Source organism: Ceratotherium simum, chromosome 6, assembly GCF_057802395.1.
Source record: "Ceratotherium simum simum isolate JZ-2026a chromosome 6, ASM5780239v1, whole genome shotgun sequence".
Classification (NCBI taxonomy): Eukaryota; Metazoa; Chordata; class Mammalia; order Perissodactyla; family Rhinocerotidae; genus Ceratotherium; species Ceratotherium simum.
In genome coordinates, this window is record NC_141905.1 from 4971907 (window position 1) to 4986823 (window position 14917).

General features: G+C 51.8%; 1 protein-coding gene across 1 annotated transcript in view; it reads right to left on the minus strand.

The window, feature by feature from the left end:
• GRID1 (glutamate ionotropic receptor delta type subunit 1) overlaps window positions 1–14917 on the minus strand; it is a 707967-nt gene that overhangs the window by 197793 nt on the left and 495257 nt on the right. Inside the window, exons 7-8 of the mRNA XM_004432480.3 lie at window positions 6405–6566; window positions 4839–4958 (exon numbers count right to left, since the gene is read on the minus strand). Coding sequence (XP_004432537.1) covers window positions 4839–4958; window positions 6405–6566 — 282 coding nt within the window. The remainder of the gene's footprint in view (window positions 1–4838; window positions 4959–6404; window positions 6567–14917) is intronic.

Genomic DNA, 14917 nt, shown 5'->3' on the forward strand with positions numbered 1-14917 from the left:
AGTAAGATTCTGCTGGAACAGATTTTCTGCAGTTAGGGGAAAGCTTGAAAACCACTGGACTAAATTCTTTCTCAGTCTCTCGGTCCTGACTCAATTCTACTCTATAGAAGCGAGAAGAAAACAACTCCATTCTCTCTCTTCACACCAGGGTGTCCTTTGTCCTGGAATGGCAACACATAAAGCAAACCCACAGGCTTTCCAGATGCTTCCCGCCCATTTCTCCACCCTCCTGCCCAAGGAGACAGGCTGCCCTGCACTGAGCCAGTCAATCAGGTGGATGGCACCTGTGGGAAATGAGGTGCAAAGAACCTGAGAGCAGTTGGCAATTTCCCCAGGGTTCCACTGCACCAGGGACCCCACGTCAGTGGAAGGGAATGAGTCCCCCACACCGGTATCATTAGGACAGAGAAGCAGGGATACTCTCAGCAATCATGTACTGGAAAAATACATCTGCAGGACTATAGCTGATGGTACGTTCCAGGCAAGTCATGCTTAGGGAAAAAAAGACAACCACGTTTTCCTTCTTCCATTAACCATACCAAAATAGTCCTAAAAGTTAAATCTCATCAGAGGTGAAACTCCCAGCATCCTCTAAGCTCTTGGTCTTGATAAGGAGTGGACATGTGCTCCTAGGCACGGAAGGGGGCTGAGCACTGCCTGGGTACAGGGAGCATTCCCCCTGCCTACAGCCTCAGGTCTGGCACATAGTGAGGAGCTGTGGTCCAGGGCAAGTCGAGGCCGTGTTCTACGCCTGCCTGTAACTCTCTGCTCTTGTGGGGTCTGGGGTAGAACACTCAGAAAAGGTGTCCAGCCCCATCTACCCGAAGCTGACGGCCCACACCACACGAGAGAGTTCTCACAGACAAGTGAGGGTCATCTCACTGACTGTCCCACTATTCAACCAGCAGGTTCCTATTCTCTGCACCTCCCATCAGAGAAAATGAAAGTTCAGAGAAAAGAAATGCCTGCAAAAGGTCAGGAGAGGCAGAGCCAGGAGTGACACAAAGGCCCCAAGTCAGTGAGACAACAGACGTGTGACGCATCTCCAGCTCCCTTGCGTCCTGTGCTCAACAGCTTTCCATGCCCCTACCTTTGGAAACTTTCCTACAGGTGGCTTCCAACAATCCCGTCGCAGCTCATGTCAAGAGCTAAAGACGTGTGCAGGGACAAGCCCATGAGACCCTCCTTTGGAGATTTCTGTCTGAACAAAGAGAAAGCCAAGTAGAAATTTGTGGAGCTCCAATAGGAACAAACGTGGACCCCCAGGACAAATGTCATGCCAAGTCCTGTGGGAGCTGGACGTGACTTTCCCGCAAAGCCTGCCCCCGGCGGGGTTGCTTGGGGAGTACCCATGCCAGACAGCTACAAGCAGGACACAGAGATGATTAATATTTCGCCTGGAATTACCCAGCAAGCTGGTGACACAGACCTTTGATTTTGCCATCCAGCACTCCCTGAACAAGAGCTCGCTTCCTGGATGAGATAATTTAATTAGTGTTTGCCCAGCACCCTGCTGCGATAGGCGATCACCCACTCCTTCCATCTTCTGAAGGGCTGAGTAACCCAGGTCTCCTGATGCCACTTCATCTAAAACGTCTGGGTGACTCACCCTCCCCGAGATTTCCCTCCAGGGTATTTACTTTAAGAAATCATGCATCGGCTCCCTGATTTAAATGATTCCTCTTGGTTTAAATCTTAAAGAAACTACTTGGTTTGATTTTTGTGTGTTTGTTTGCTGTGGTTGTTTTTAAATTAACATATGTATTGTGAATATATATAAAGTATATATATGGGATACACATAGGTATGTAAATATGTTAGGATATATACATATATGAAGATATATGCCATCTTTGCAGGGATCCCCTGACCCTGCTCTAACATAACAGCATCCAGCATCTCAGCCCAGTTTGCTCCTCCAGTAGCTCTGCATTGGGCATGGCCACAGAGAGATGCAGTTGAGGGTGGCTCCTCAGAGTTGTCCTGCCTCCTTAGGATGACTGGTCTTTGCACTGCCTTTCTGTGCCTCCAGATCCTAACCCTACCCTCAAATCTGCTGCCCACCCTCAACTTTGCCTTTAGGTTGCCCCAGTTTCCCAGCTCATCCCTCACAGCCCCATCTTCCACCAGGAACTCCAGCTCAGCCCTGCCTTCAAATGCTGCCCTACACTGGTGACACTCTGTCCCAGTCCCCTCCCCTTGCTTCATCCTGAAACCTCCCAGACCCTGTTTTAATGCACCCTTGGCCTGAATAACAAACATTTGCTATGGTAAATCCCATTCCCTGCCTTCCAGATAACTTCTCCTAAGAGAGATAAGCTGCCAGGCAGACAGATAACAACTGGGATATGCAGTTATTAAGGGCAGATTTTAAAATGACAAAAGGATACATTTTAAAATAAAGCCCACTTGAAAATCAGCTTCCCTTCCAACTCAATTACATTCAGGCCTCCTGCTTGGAAGCTCCTTACAGGGAGAGATTCCAGCTCCCACTGGCCTCAGGGCATTGGAGGAGCGTTGCCGTGGCAACCTGGAAGGCCCAGACATCTGAAACAGAAGTGGAGGACACTGCCTCCAGCCTTCTCAGGCACCTGGAGTGGCCCCCCCATCAGCTGCCTAAGACGAGGCAGGGACCTCCACAGCCAACATTCCCACCCGCTGTGGGGACCTTGGGGTTAGAGCTGAGCTGCAAGAAGGGGGATGGGGTAGCAAAGGAGCCAGTGGGCAGGGCCTGATTGTCCCTGACCTCAGAGGAACACTCTGGGATGAAGGCAGACTGTGGCAGACATGAACAGTAGCTTCAGCAGGTAGCTACTCTCTGTAAGCTCCTTTCACCTCAGAGTGGCTGAAAGGGCTCCCAGGTCTTGGTTTCCCCTTACCAAGTGGCAGTCCCAACACCAGCCAATTTCTACTATGGTCATGAGTGACTCAGACCAATGCTGACCACCCACCCATCCCCAGTCCCCGACCCAGGTGCACAGCTTCGGGCATCCCTAACAGACATCATAGATCATCCTTGCCACCCTTGACATTGCAGGTCACACTCTGGCCCTCCATGGTTTCACACCATAGTCATCAAACCCCTCTGTGATGCCACAAACAAACCTCTGAGCTCCAAGACCATGTGTGTCGCCATTGCATCACAACCAATTATTGAACCTCCAAATATTTATGAGTAACTCATGACTCTAGCTCCTGTCACAGGATGGGCTGAAAGTCCCCCGCCCCTACATCACCCATGGACCCAGGCCATCCCAGCGTCTCCCTGGGGAGCCAGTCTTTTTCCCATGTTGTAACTCCATGAAAGACCACTCCCTCCATGCTCTCCAGCTCTCATATTCTCCATAACTCTAAACGTGCATCCTGGGCCGGCCCTGTGGCTTGGTGGTTAAGTGCGCACGCTGCAATGCTGGTGGCCCGGGTTCGGATCCCAGGTGCGCATTGAGGCACCACTTCTCCGTCCATCCTAAGGCCGAGTCCCACATACAGCAACTAGAAGGATGTGCAGCTATGACATACAACTATCTACTGGGGCTTTGGGGGGAAAAAATAAAATCTTTAAACGTGCATCCTTTCTACCCTGGTCTCAAGGAGCACAGCCCAAGAACACCCTCACCCAGATCAGCATCATGTAACTCTTTCCTGCCCCTCTGCAACCCTAGCCAATGCTAGAGGCCAGGCCAGAGGGCTCTCTGCCAAGGGTTTCTCCTGCCCCGATGACAGCTCACTATGCTCTTCATCTCCCAGGCACTGTCATTAGTAGAGAGGGCTTCCTCTCAGTGTGAGTGTGTGTGAGTGTGTGTGTGTGTGTGTGTGTGTGCGAGTGTGATTACATGAGCCTGTGCCTGAGTGTATGCCAACCAGTTAGTGTTTCAATGCTTTCCTGATTAGACTGAGGCCTGTGCCCCCTTTACATCATGAGCGCTCCCATCTCCGGCCCCACAAGCATATGAGCCTCCTGTGTGGGCATTTCTGGGAGTGCATCCAAGCCAGCTGGGCTGGCCAGGCCCTGGGCAGCCAGCCACTGCCCTTACCTGCCTCCCCATGACAGGCTCCACACTGTGGCTCACAGTGACCACATCTCAGGTCCCTTGTTGGATAATTGTTCCATCCCTTGCTTGCCACACTGACCTCTTGATGCCAACACCTATTAGACTCTTGACTTCACAGGCCCCACTGAACTTTGGGGGTCCCAACTCTGGGTAAAGACCACCCCCGCAGTCCTCAATGTTGAAAATCACCCATAAGAGGAGGGAAGAAGAGGCAAGGTATCACTGGAAAGAGCCCACAGGCCTGCCACTTGCATTAGCACCACGTAAAAAAGCCAGACCCCACCCTGAGTCATGCAGCTGGTCTGTCTCACTTCTCTTTCCAGTGGCCCCAGCACTCCCCACTTCTCATCCTCCTCGTGGCTCATTTTTCTGTTCACGGCCATGTCTCACTCTTGGCCCTGGGGGACACTTTCTGACTATAACCCCTGTGTCCTGTCTCAGCCACAGTCACACCTGTCCACATGGTTGGGCTGATTTCAGCTGCTCTGGGAAAACATGTTGTCCCTTCCAGCCTCACCCAGGACCCCAAGGCTGGCCCTCCAGACCCAAGCAGCGGGACCAATTGGCGCCGGGGGCCCCTGCTGTACTCAGAGACTGCATTAGCGGCTCTTTCTGTTCGAAAACTTCCTGAGCCTCCTCCCCACCATACACCATGAAAACCAGCATCAAGGGTGGCATCAGCAGAGAGACTGGGAGAGGGGACTTCTATGCTAGTTACATCTGCTCAGAACACAGTGCCTGCAGTATCGCAGAGGAAGAGGGGGAGGTGGGCACCCTGAGGCTTACCTTACGCATGTCTTTGCCAAAGGTCTCACTGTAGGTCGTGCCAAGGATTTCAAACTGGACGTAGGGATTCGAGCTGTCCTCGCGAAACTCCATCACTCCTGTGAGGCCAGTGATGTGGCCCTGCAGGACAGAAGGAAAGACGATTGGAGAATGGGGCCAATATGTACCGGGTAAGGGAAGGAATCCCAAAGGCAAGGAAGAAAAAGGAAATGGTCACCAAGAAGGGGACAATCCAGGTCTGGGGAAGCAATGGACACCCTGTAATAAGGAAAGAGTCATAGGCAGTCCCAGGGCCTCGGAGCAGGATCAACACTTCCCAGGCCTTTGCTCACAGAGGAAATTCCTAAGGCTTGAACCCGTCATGCATGCCATCAATATGACCACAGCACCTGCTCTGTGCCACACACTGTGCTAGCCATGAGATTAAAGAGTGACAGCTTTTGTCCCCACGCCCCTGGATCTTAGTCTTCCCTGGCAACCTGCTCTAGGGACTCACCTCAGCCTGAGCCCAGAGGGAAGTCAAAGGTCAACAGGAGCCGTATCAGGCACACGGCGGTAAGCTGCAGGGCAGCAAGCATGGGCACTGGAAGCCAAAACCCAGCTCCAGTCCTGGCCTTGCCACCTGTGCCACCTTGGGCAAGTCAGCTGCCGTCGCCCAGCTTCAGCCTGGAGTTGTTTAGATTCATGTCACAGGTCCCGCAAGGGCTGAAGGAGTAAGTGTGCACAAAGCATGGTGTCCGGCACAGACTGGGTGTGTTGGGTGTGCAAGCCCTCACCTCTCTCTGGTGGCTCAGTGGGCTCTGGGGGAGCGGGCGGCAGAGGGGCTGAGCGAGCGTGTGGTGTGCCCTCTTCTTCCTTCAAACCTGGGGTGGGGGTCTCACCCAGCCTTATCTCCCAGACTGTAAGCTGGGAGAGTCCCAGAGACCGAGCTGGTGCGAGAGGAGCCCTGGCTCTGGCTTGGGCGGCAGTCGATTCAAACCAACACCAGCATGTGTTCCCTGCTCTTGAAACCACGCACGATTAATTGTGACTAAGACTCCTAGCACTGTAGATTTCCCTAAATGATCTTTTGAAGCCTCTAAAAGCCAATTCATTCTAACAAGTCTTCTGTGGATTACCCAATTCACTTCAAATCCAGCCTTCTAACTTGGTGTCAGGCCTCAGCATGTCATGGGACACATCACAAGTGCAGAGTGTGTGTGCACATGTAGGCACATGCACACACACATGCATGCACACACACATACACATACACAAACACACACAAGCTGAGGTCTCCGCTGATCAGCACATGCACTGCCAACTGAGACAATCTTTCTCACAGACAGTGGTAGCCTGCATGGAGGGCTACCTGGCAGACATGAGCTAGGCAGTTGCCTCCATTTTTTACTTACTCGTGACCCTGGGCATGGTACTTAATCTCTCTAAAGTCCAATCTCCTTATATAAAAACAGAGACAATAGTAATAACACATATCCACCATCCCTGCAGCGGGCAGACAGTGGGGGGGTACATGCAGGGACCTGTCTCCGGCCTAGGCCTGGGAGGGTGCCCCCTTGCACACACCTTTTTGATGGTGTCCAGCATGGACCTCCCTCCATTCCACGGCTTGGTGGACTTGCGAATGCAGTTGAGGCTCGCCATGCTGTGCCACTTCCTGTCCTCCAGCTTCCTGTGGAAGGCGTTGGCCAGCATCAGAACACTGTCATACAAGTAGAGGTTGGAGATCTGCAAAGACAAGGCGGTGAAACTCTTTCTACTGACGCATTTCCAGAGATGGGGAGAAACCAGTAGAGGGCTGGGGTGAACCAAGATGCCAATACTAAGAAGTGGTGCCCAATATCGATGCCACATCCTCTGGCTTATAGTTGTTCATTCAAAAACCCAGGCAGGCGCTGAGTTCTGAGTAGAATACGACCTAACCCTGCCTCAGGAACTAGAGCGGGAAGCAGATCCACACATCAACAGAAGCAGTGTGATCAGCACCATAACTGAGACTTGCACATGCAGGCCCTGAGCAAGACTGGAGGGGGGCATCCTGCTCACATAACAAAGGATGGAGGGAAGGATTGGCAGAAAGCTCAGCCTGGAAGGATTAGCAGGATAAAGGGTGGGGAGCATTACAGGGAGGGAGCAGCATTACGCAAAGGAATGAAGGTGCAAAGGAGCAGGGCCCGTTAGGGCAGGGTCTGCCAGTGTCTCCCGTAAAGGACTAGATAGCAAAGACTTTAGGCTTGTGGGGCTTACAGTCCCTTTTGCAACTGCTCAACCTTGCTATTACAGCAGGAAAGCAGCCATGTAAGCTGTGGATGATACGTAAGCAAAGGATGTGCAAATAAAACTTTATTCCCCAAAACAGGCAGTGGGCTAGATTTGGCTCATGGGCCAGCCCCTGGGTTAGAGGGACTGCAAATAGTCAAGATGTTGCATCAATGAGTATAGTAGGGAGGGAGGAGGATCAAGAGGGAGGCAGGGATCAGGGATCTAGCTGCCCTGAGCCTCATGGGCCGTGCTAAGTAGTAACAACATAGATGACTTCAGGGAGAAGGACACCATTGGAAGATCTGTGCTCAGAAATCAGATCTGTGCCTTGGAAAGACCACTCTGGTCTCCGGAGGGGCCTAGGGTGGATGGTGGCCTGAGGGACGCTGTGGCAGCTTGTAGTGACAGATTCTGGAGGGCCATGGAGCCTGCTCTGCAGTGGCGTCACTGCCACCCCAGGGACGCATTGGAGATTTGCAACGGTGTGTATCTGAGAACTACCCCTCCCCTCAGCTGTCCACAGTGGAGCTGGGCTGTAGAGGAGACAGCCCATCTCAGAGCTCTGGAGAGCAGGCTTGCAAGAGAGAAGTTGGAGTAATGAAGAGTGAGAAAAGCAGCACCACGGCAGTGAGATCCCGGTGTGGACAGGTCTGGCTCACCCTCCTGACCGTGATTAAAGACCCCCAAAAGGATGAGCCCAAACACCAGCACCTGCCCTCTCAGGGGTCCAGCAAGGTCCCTCTGCAGGGAGGAAGGCAGCCCCATTCTCAGGTGTTACCCTCACGCCACCTCACTCCCCCCAGGGGGCGACATGGGGCACGAGGGAGGAGACAAAGGGGAGGGGGTGGGCAGGAGGTCACATCCACCCTCCACCAGGTTTGTGACCCCCTCACGGTAACTGTTGCACAAACACCCATCAGCCAAAGTGGGTTAAGGGGATGATTCTCTGCACACCTAAGCAGCAAGGTGTCTACTAAAAATATTTCAGGAAAACAGAATCACTGGATATAAATAGGAGAATATGTCAACCTCACAGGACTCCTGAGAAGATCAAATAAGGTCCTTGGGCTGCAGGAAGAACCCTCGCTGTCGCCCAGCCTCACCTCCCACCATTCCCCAGTATGCCCTGCGCACCCCAATACCTCCATGCCCGCAACTTCTTTCCTCACGTGTCTTAGACTGGGTGCCTCAAAATCAGACCCTCAGACATGAGCTTGGGTGGTAGGACTCGTCCTCTGCAACTGAAATCAGAGGTGGGCCAAGGGAGCTAGCGCAGGACATCGAAAACATTTGCTACATCATGCCTGTCTGGCACCTCATGCTAATCCTCAAGGGTCATCTCTGCCATGACACATCCAAGCAGAGCTGACCGCTTCTTCCATGGGTGTCCCTGTGCTTTGACCATTCCTACAGACCCCTGTCCTATCTGCCTTCAACCTGCATCCTTGCTGTGACCACTGTGGGCACAGGGATGTATGCCACTAAACCCTGTGTGCCCGGCGCCTCTCCACACTGTAGGTGTAAGAAGTGGATGGAGGGTGGACAGGAGACGCCTCAGCGGTGGCAGGAGTGCACCTGGGATGCACAACCACTCTGATCAAACAGCAGCCTCAAGCCAAGGGGAGGAAGGCATGTCAGTGTCTGGTGACCTTCCTCTGGGCCCATCAGCCCAGAGAAGTTATTCCCACCACCGGGAATTCACTCCCTGTCCTACGAGGAACACCATGAGAGAACCATGTCCCCGGTCCCTCGAGCCCTGGGGTAGCATTTCCTGGATGAGAAAGACTAACCCATTCCCTGCTCCTGTCAGCCCCCCAGCTCTCAGGAGCCCCTACCACTGAAAAATTATTTTTGACATATCTACTACTGTGGATTACAAATGCAAATGGAGATGTTGTTATAAGAGAATGTAAGGCACTTAGAGTTGGCTTGGTTTCATTATTTCTCTTTTTCCAAAAGGATAACTCAAGGCTGAGACTCCTTGTTAATGTGAAGATTTCTCTTCTCAAGACATTCATGGATCTCCCAGCCACCCATTCATGGCCTATGCCATTCAATCAGTGGGACCATTTGACTGCCATCACCACCTATACACGCACTCAACACACAAGGGGCAGCCACCTTGCTGTGACCCAGACTAGCACCCAATGGAATTTTCCCTCCAGCACTTCTATTCACAATGAACTAAGGTACTTAACAAATGTATGAATGCAGAGAGGCCTTCAATGAAGAGGAAAAAACAGAATGTGACTCAGAAAGGCCAAAGGAAGCCCTCAGCCCTCCCACAAGTATATCTGCTGGGAAGGGTCAACCCATTTCCGTTCAAAGGAACAGGCTTGAGCAATGCTCTTTTCCAAGCATGGATAGGCTTTCCCAGTGCCCCCATATCTATCACTCTGGGCACCTTCTTCCACGATATACTACACACTGTCAGTTCATAACTGCATTTACCTCACCAAAGTTTGAGCTTCTTAAGTGCAGGGGTTTTTATATATATATATATACACATATATATGTGTGTATATATATGTATATATATATATTTTTTTTTTTCTTCACTATCTCTAGAACCCAGCATCCAGCACCAACCAAGGCACATGGTTAATGTATGTTTGATGGATAGATGCATGGTGGATGGATGGAAGGATAAACGGATGGATGAATGAGCGGGTGACTCGGTGTGTGAGTGGGTGGGGGACATGGAGGAATGAGCGGATCTCCTGCTAAGAAGGTACACACGGATCTTGGTTCATAAAAAAAGAATATATAAAAATAGACAGCAGGAAAAAGATATTTTCTGCCTCCAACTTTGACTTGGGAGGAAATCTCTTTTGTTCAAACAACAACTTGCTTCTCATTTATAGCCTACTCAAAATATCTTCTTGATTCTCACTTGTAGATGTTCCATCTTTTCCACTCACTCCCGCCCCTTCTGGTAAGATGCTGTCTCAAAACTTCTCCTTGCCTCGGGCAGAAGCTGACACTTCATATTGATTTGTGGCTCCACCTCTGCTCTCCAAACCTCAGCATCTTCACTTAGGTGACCTGCTAGGTTTACTGGCGGGGACACAAAGAGAGGGGTGCTATCCTCAAGTCTGGCTGTCCAGAGAAGGGGCTGTTGGGGGTAAAGATCAAGAGCAGATAGTAAAAAGGCAGCCTTTACTTGGGCCCCTCCAAGTCCCAACAAACATAAGAAGCCTTTCCTCAGGGTGGGTGGAGACCACTGTCAGGGCTTGATCATGCCACGCCCCTGAGCCAAGAGGAGAGGTCTAGAAGGAGAGAGGCTCCCGGTTGCACAGATGGTCACTCACTAACAGCATAAGCTGGAGCCACAGGCCACAGGGACAGAGAAGGGGTCCTGGCCAGAGGAGTCTTTGCTGCTCTCCCTCACGACTCAGGTAAGGCACAGCAGAGTTCACTGGCAAAAGACAAACAAGCAGAACAGATACTGTCAGCATTTAAACTCTATCCCTCTTCCAGCAGGAGCCTGGGGCTCTGGCTGCCTTAGGAACACTGCAGCACAAAAGCGACAAGGAACAACAACAAAAAAAAAAACATTTCAGGTGAGAGTAGACTTGAGAAGCAAAAGAGAGGTCAAAGTGTCGAGGCCAAAGGCATGGCAGAGGAAAGACCCAGACGCAAAGCAAAAGATATGGAATGTCAGAGGGAGTCAAGTCAGAAGGACACAAGAGCCAGTCAGGAGAGGGCCCGAGGCTGTCCTGGGAGCCTGTGGCCTCCATTCTAGGTGGGGACAGAGCTGGAAGTGGCCCAGCTGGTTCAGCTGGCCATCCTAGAGACACATGCAAAGTTGCTCTTTTGCTGTCACACAGCATGACACTTACTCCACTGTGTGTGCAGCTTGGCTGGGTGGCCTGGTAGGATGAGCAAGAGCTTTGGATTCATCACAACCTGCTTTGCTCACTGTTGTGTGCCCAGTGTCAACAGCAGTGCACGCATATAGCAAGCACTCAATAAACGCTTATTGAATGGGTGAATGGAATCTCCATTTGCTCTCAATTGTTGAGTGCTGTTGAACAAATCATTTAACACTCTAGACTTAAATTGATGACAATAATATACAATGTGATCAGTGGCCCTGGAGGGGGCAGTAGGGCAGTCCCCCTGTGAAACGCAGATGGGATACCCCTGTGTGCCAAGTACTGTCCTAAGCTCTTTGCTTGCATTTTTGGTTTGGGAGGGAGCAGAGACAGAAAGGAATGGAAAGAGAAGTAAAGGACCCAAGCAGACTCTTGATTTCAATGTGGGTGAGCTGAGAGCTCCTCCAGGGATGTGTCCAGTCGCTGGGACCCAGCACAGATCTGGCACACAGGAGCATGGAGACTACTGGGAGAACAAACTTGTATCTGCGAACAGCACTTGCCCTCTCCCCCAATGCCCCTTGGTCCGAAAGCTTTTCAAGGATGAACAGGGGTAGTCTCTGGCTTCTGCAGCTTGTGGGTCCAAAGACTGAGCAAGGATCAGCCCTGAGCATTACATCCCCAACCCTGCCTGAAATCTGCGCTCCTGGGCACATGTCCCTGGCCTTCTCCGGGCCCCAGCGGCAAAGTCATGGCTGCCACAACCCACTGGGCCTCCACAGGGCCTTTCAGGGCTGCATGCCCTGAGGTGTTGCAGGGTTGCCCTTTGAGGGAAAGGTCAGTTCCCTGCTCCAGGGGTGTTCCATAAAAGGTGCTGATCCACGAAGGCCCAGAGTGGGGGCCTTCATAATGCCCTGAGCCAGGTTCCCGAAAGGGAGGCGGCTTGGCCCATTGCAGTCAAAGGCCTGACATTTGCACTGCAGGGCTGGCTCAGCCACAGGAGGCTCCCGTGCAGCCAGTCCTACAACGAGGAGACGACGCAGGTGAGCAGGGGAGGGCGGAGGCAAGCAAAATATGACTAGAACAGGGATCGGCTGCAGCCCAGCACCGGTGGGAGGCGCCATGCTCGGCACTGTGTCACCTGTTGCCCATCCCCTGCCCAGGCTTAGAGGTTTCAGTCCTGGGGAAGCTCCTTATGTCCTTTCTACATGGTCACCTCCCATGGCCACAGCACAGTTCAGATGCCCTCATTTCTCCCTAGGCAGACAGTAACCACTGGTTATTTTGTCTCCAGCCTCAGGACCTCCACTTCCACCCTGCACAGAGTTGTCTTTCTCAGATGCACATCCTGCCCTGTCCACATCTCCACCCTCAGCATCCTGGCAGCTGCCCTCCTCTCCGATTGACCTCCCAACAAGTCTTGCCTCTCATCCCTTGCTTCAGACACACTGAACTCTGTCTCTGCTTCCCCAGGCCTCTGTATATGCCATTCTCCCTGACTGGAACATGCTACAAAACGGAGATTAAAATTCTCAACTTATTTGGAGTTTGTGAGAATTAAGAGACAGAACATTTGCAAGATGTCTAACATAGGAACTGGCACATAAGTGCTTATGGGTGTTTGTGGAATTAATGAAGGTTGGATAAATAGTTTAAATCTGTTCTTAGAAAAAACACTAAGGTAAAGAAATGTCAAGGTATTTGCAAAGACGATGCCTCTTAGAACACAAGTGATGCAGGATAGAAGCCACGCTGGGGAAGGATATGGGAGCTCTGCATGGGTATACTCCATGTGGAATTGTCCATCTCCAATCAGAATCTGGGGTATGTATTTCCATAAGATGGGGGAGTCCAGGCAAGGCTTGCATTTCCAAAGCCAATTACCTACGCAAGAAGTAGGTCCTCAGAAGGGAAATAGAGGAAGTGGGAGCACATCTCTGGGAGGCAGAAGAGAGAATTCAGCCATAAGCTCATGACTTGCAGCTCAGGAGAAATCCAGGTAGACACTCCTGGCTGCTGGATAATTAAAGACAACCACATGAGGACGAGGGATGGAAAAATAGATTTTATTTTTTAAGGGTTAGCATGAGAATTCCCATTTCACCAGTAACTATATTTTATTTAGGAATATACCTTGTGTCAGCAGGAGCAAAGGCTACCAGTAAGATTGTTAAATTGACTTTCTGAGAAAATAAGGAGAATTTACTTTGGAGTTAAGACTCAGGAGGACAAAATAGAGGGTGGATAGGGAAGCCAGCAAGATGTGGAGAGAGGATAGGGCACTGGCAGGGAGGGAGGGCAAGCAGAGAAGATTCCCTAGCAGGAGGGGACTTGGCACATGAGAGGCTGTTTGTGCAGCAACAATGCAAATGCCCATCACAACTCTCACTATGTATGACAGCATCTCTGAGACCTGGATTTCTTGTCTTGTGGAAACCAGGACAGGCACTGATTTCCCATCTGGTCAGCACCGGGTGGGGTGGAGGCAGCGCCATCAGAAGCTCAGATGATCTGCTTGCTTACTGAGTCCTCAGAAGCAGGATTAGGGCCAAGAGTAATGGAAATATAAGCCCCTGTGAAAAGTACCGAGCTCTTCAGGAGAACTGTTTGCTTACAGTCCTATCTGGACCTCAGCAGGCTGAGACCTGTCAGCCTGTGCCCACCCCGTCAGACTGGAAGGGAGAGGCCTCTGGAAGATGGTGGTCCTGCTGTGTAGCCAGCTGTCTGCCATCCCTACACTCTGCGCAGGTGTCTCTGCAGCAAATCTGAGAATTTAAGCAAGTCGCATTAGGGTGCTCCAGCCATGTCTCCTTTATTCTCCAGGGGCCCAGGGACTTGCTGTCCATCAACATTATCAAGGTAAGAATCATCCTTGAGGGTAAAGGAAGATGCGTGGCAGGCCAGGGTCAGAGCAACCCGGGCCAGCTGCACCTCACCGCTAGACCATTATCTGCCCCACACCAAAGCTGGAATCGCGGGAAACGTTTTCATTAAGAAAGGCTGCACTCGGGCCGGCCCCGTGGTTTAGCGGTTAAGTGCGTGCGCTCCGCTGCTGGCGGCCCGGGTTCGGATCCTGGGCGCGCACCAACGCACCGCTTCTCCGGCCACGCTGAGGCCGCGTCCCACGTACAGCAACTAGAAGGATGTGCAGCTATGACATATAACTATCTACTGGGGCTTTGGGGGGAAAAATAAATAAAAAAAAAAAGAAAGGCTGCATTTTCTCCAGGCTTCTAAGGAGACCAGTTTTCTCTTGCCTCCATCATTAATCACGTGATGTAGACTGTTCACGGAGACCTCACAGAGGCAACAGCAGGAACTGACCTCTGACCAGATCCTCAGACAGGCTCTGGTCATCCAGCAAAGTCAGACAAGCAGCCGGCAGACGGTCCAGCTGGGAGGACAAGCTGATGCCCAGATGTCACAGCTTGAGAAATCCATCCCCAGGCGAGGCCTCTCTGCCAAACTGCTGCCAGCCCACCTGTCCTGAGACAGGGCACCACGGCCAGGCCCGAGGAGGGAGCAGATGGTGGCAGAGGGCAAAGGAGACAGAGAGCTCTGCTCATTGCTGAACCGGAGGGGGTGATGCGGAGAGTGGGGAGGGGCATCTGTCCATACCGGAGGCTCTCTGGGCTCCAAATGCACACCTGACCACCTGCCGCCAGACCAGCAACCAGTTGCACCCAAGGAGACCACCTGTGCAGTTGTCTCTGACAGAGGCATCAATGACCATGCTTCTCCACTCTGGTGGCTAAACGTTCCATCTGGGTCTTCAGGGTGAAGGAAACCAGTGAAAGTGAAATGCAGTGCAAGGCGGCTTCCACCGGGGGTGCTCAGTGCTGCTCCAGAGAAGGGATTCTACTAGCGGGTTGACGGAAAACTGGCAGCCAGGGAAGAGTACAGAGCATCTTAAAGAAATAGGGCCTCGTGAGGGGGGGGGGGGTTCTGAAATGCGTTTATAGATTGAGCGTGGGAGGAACGATGCCACCTATCAAGCCG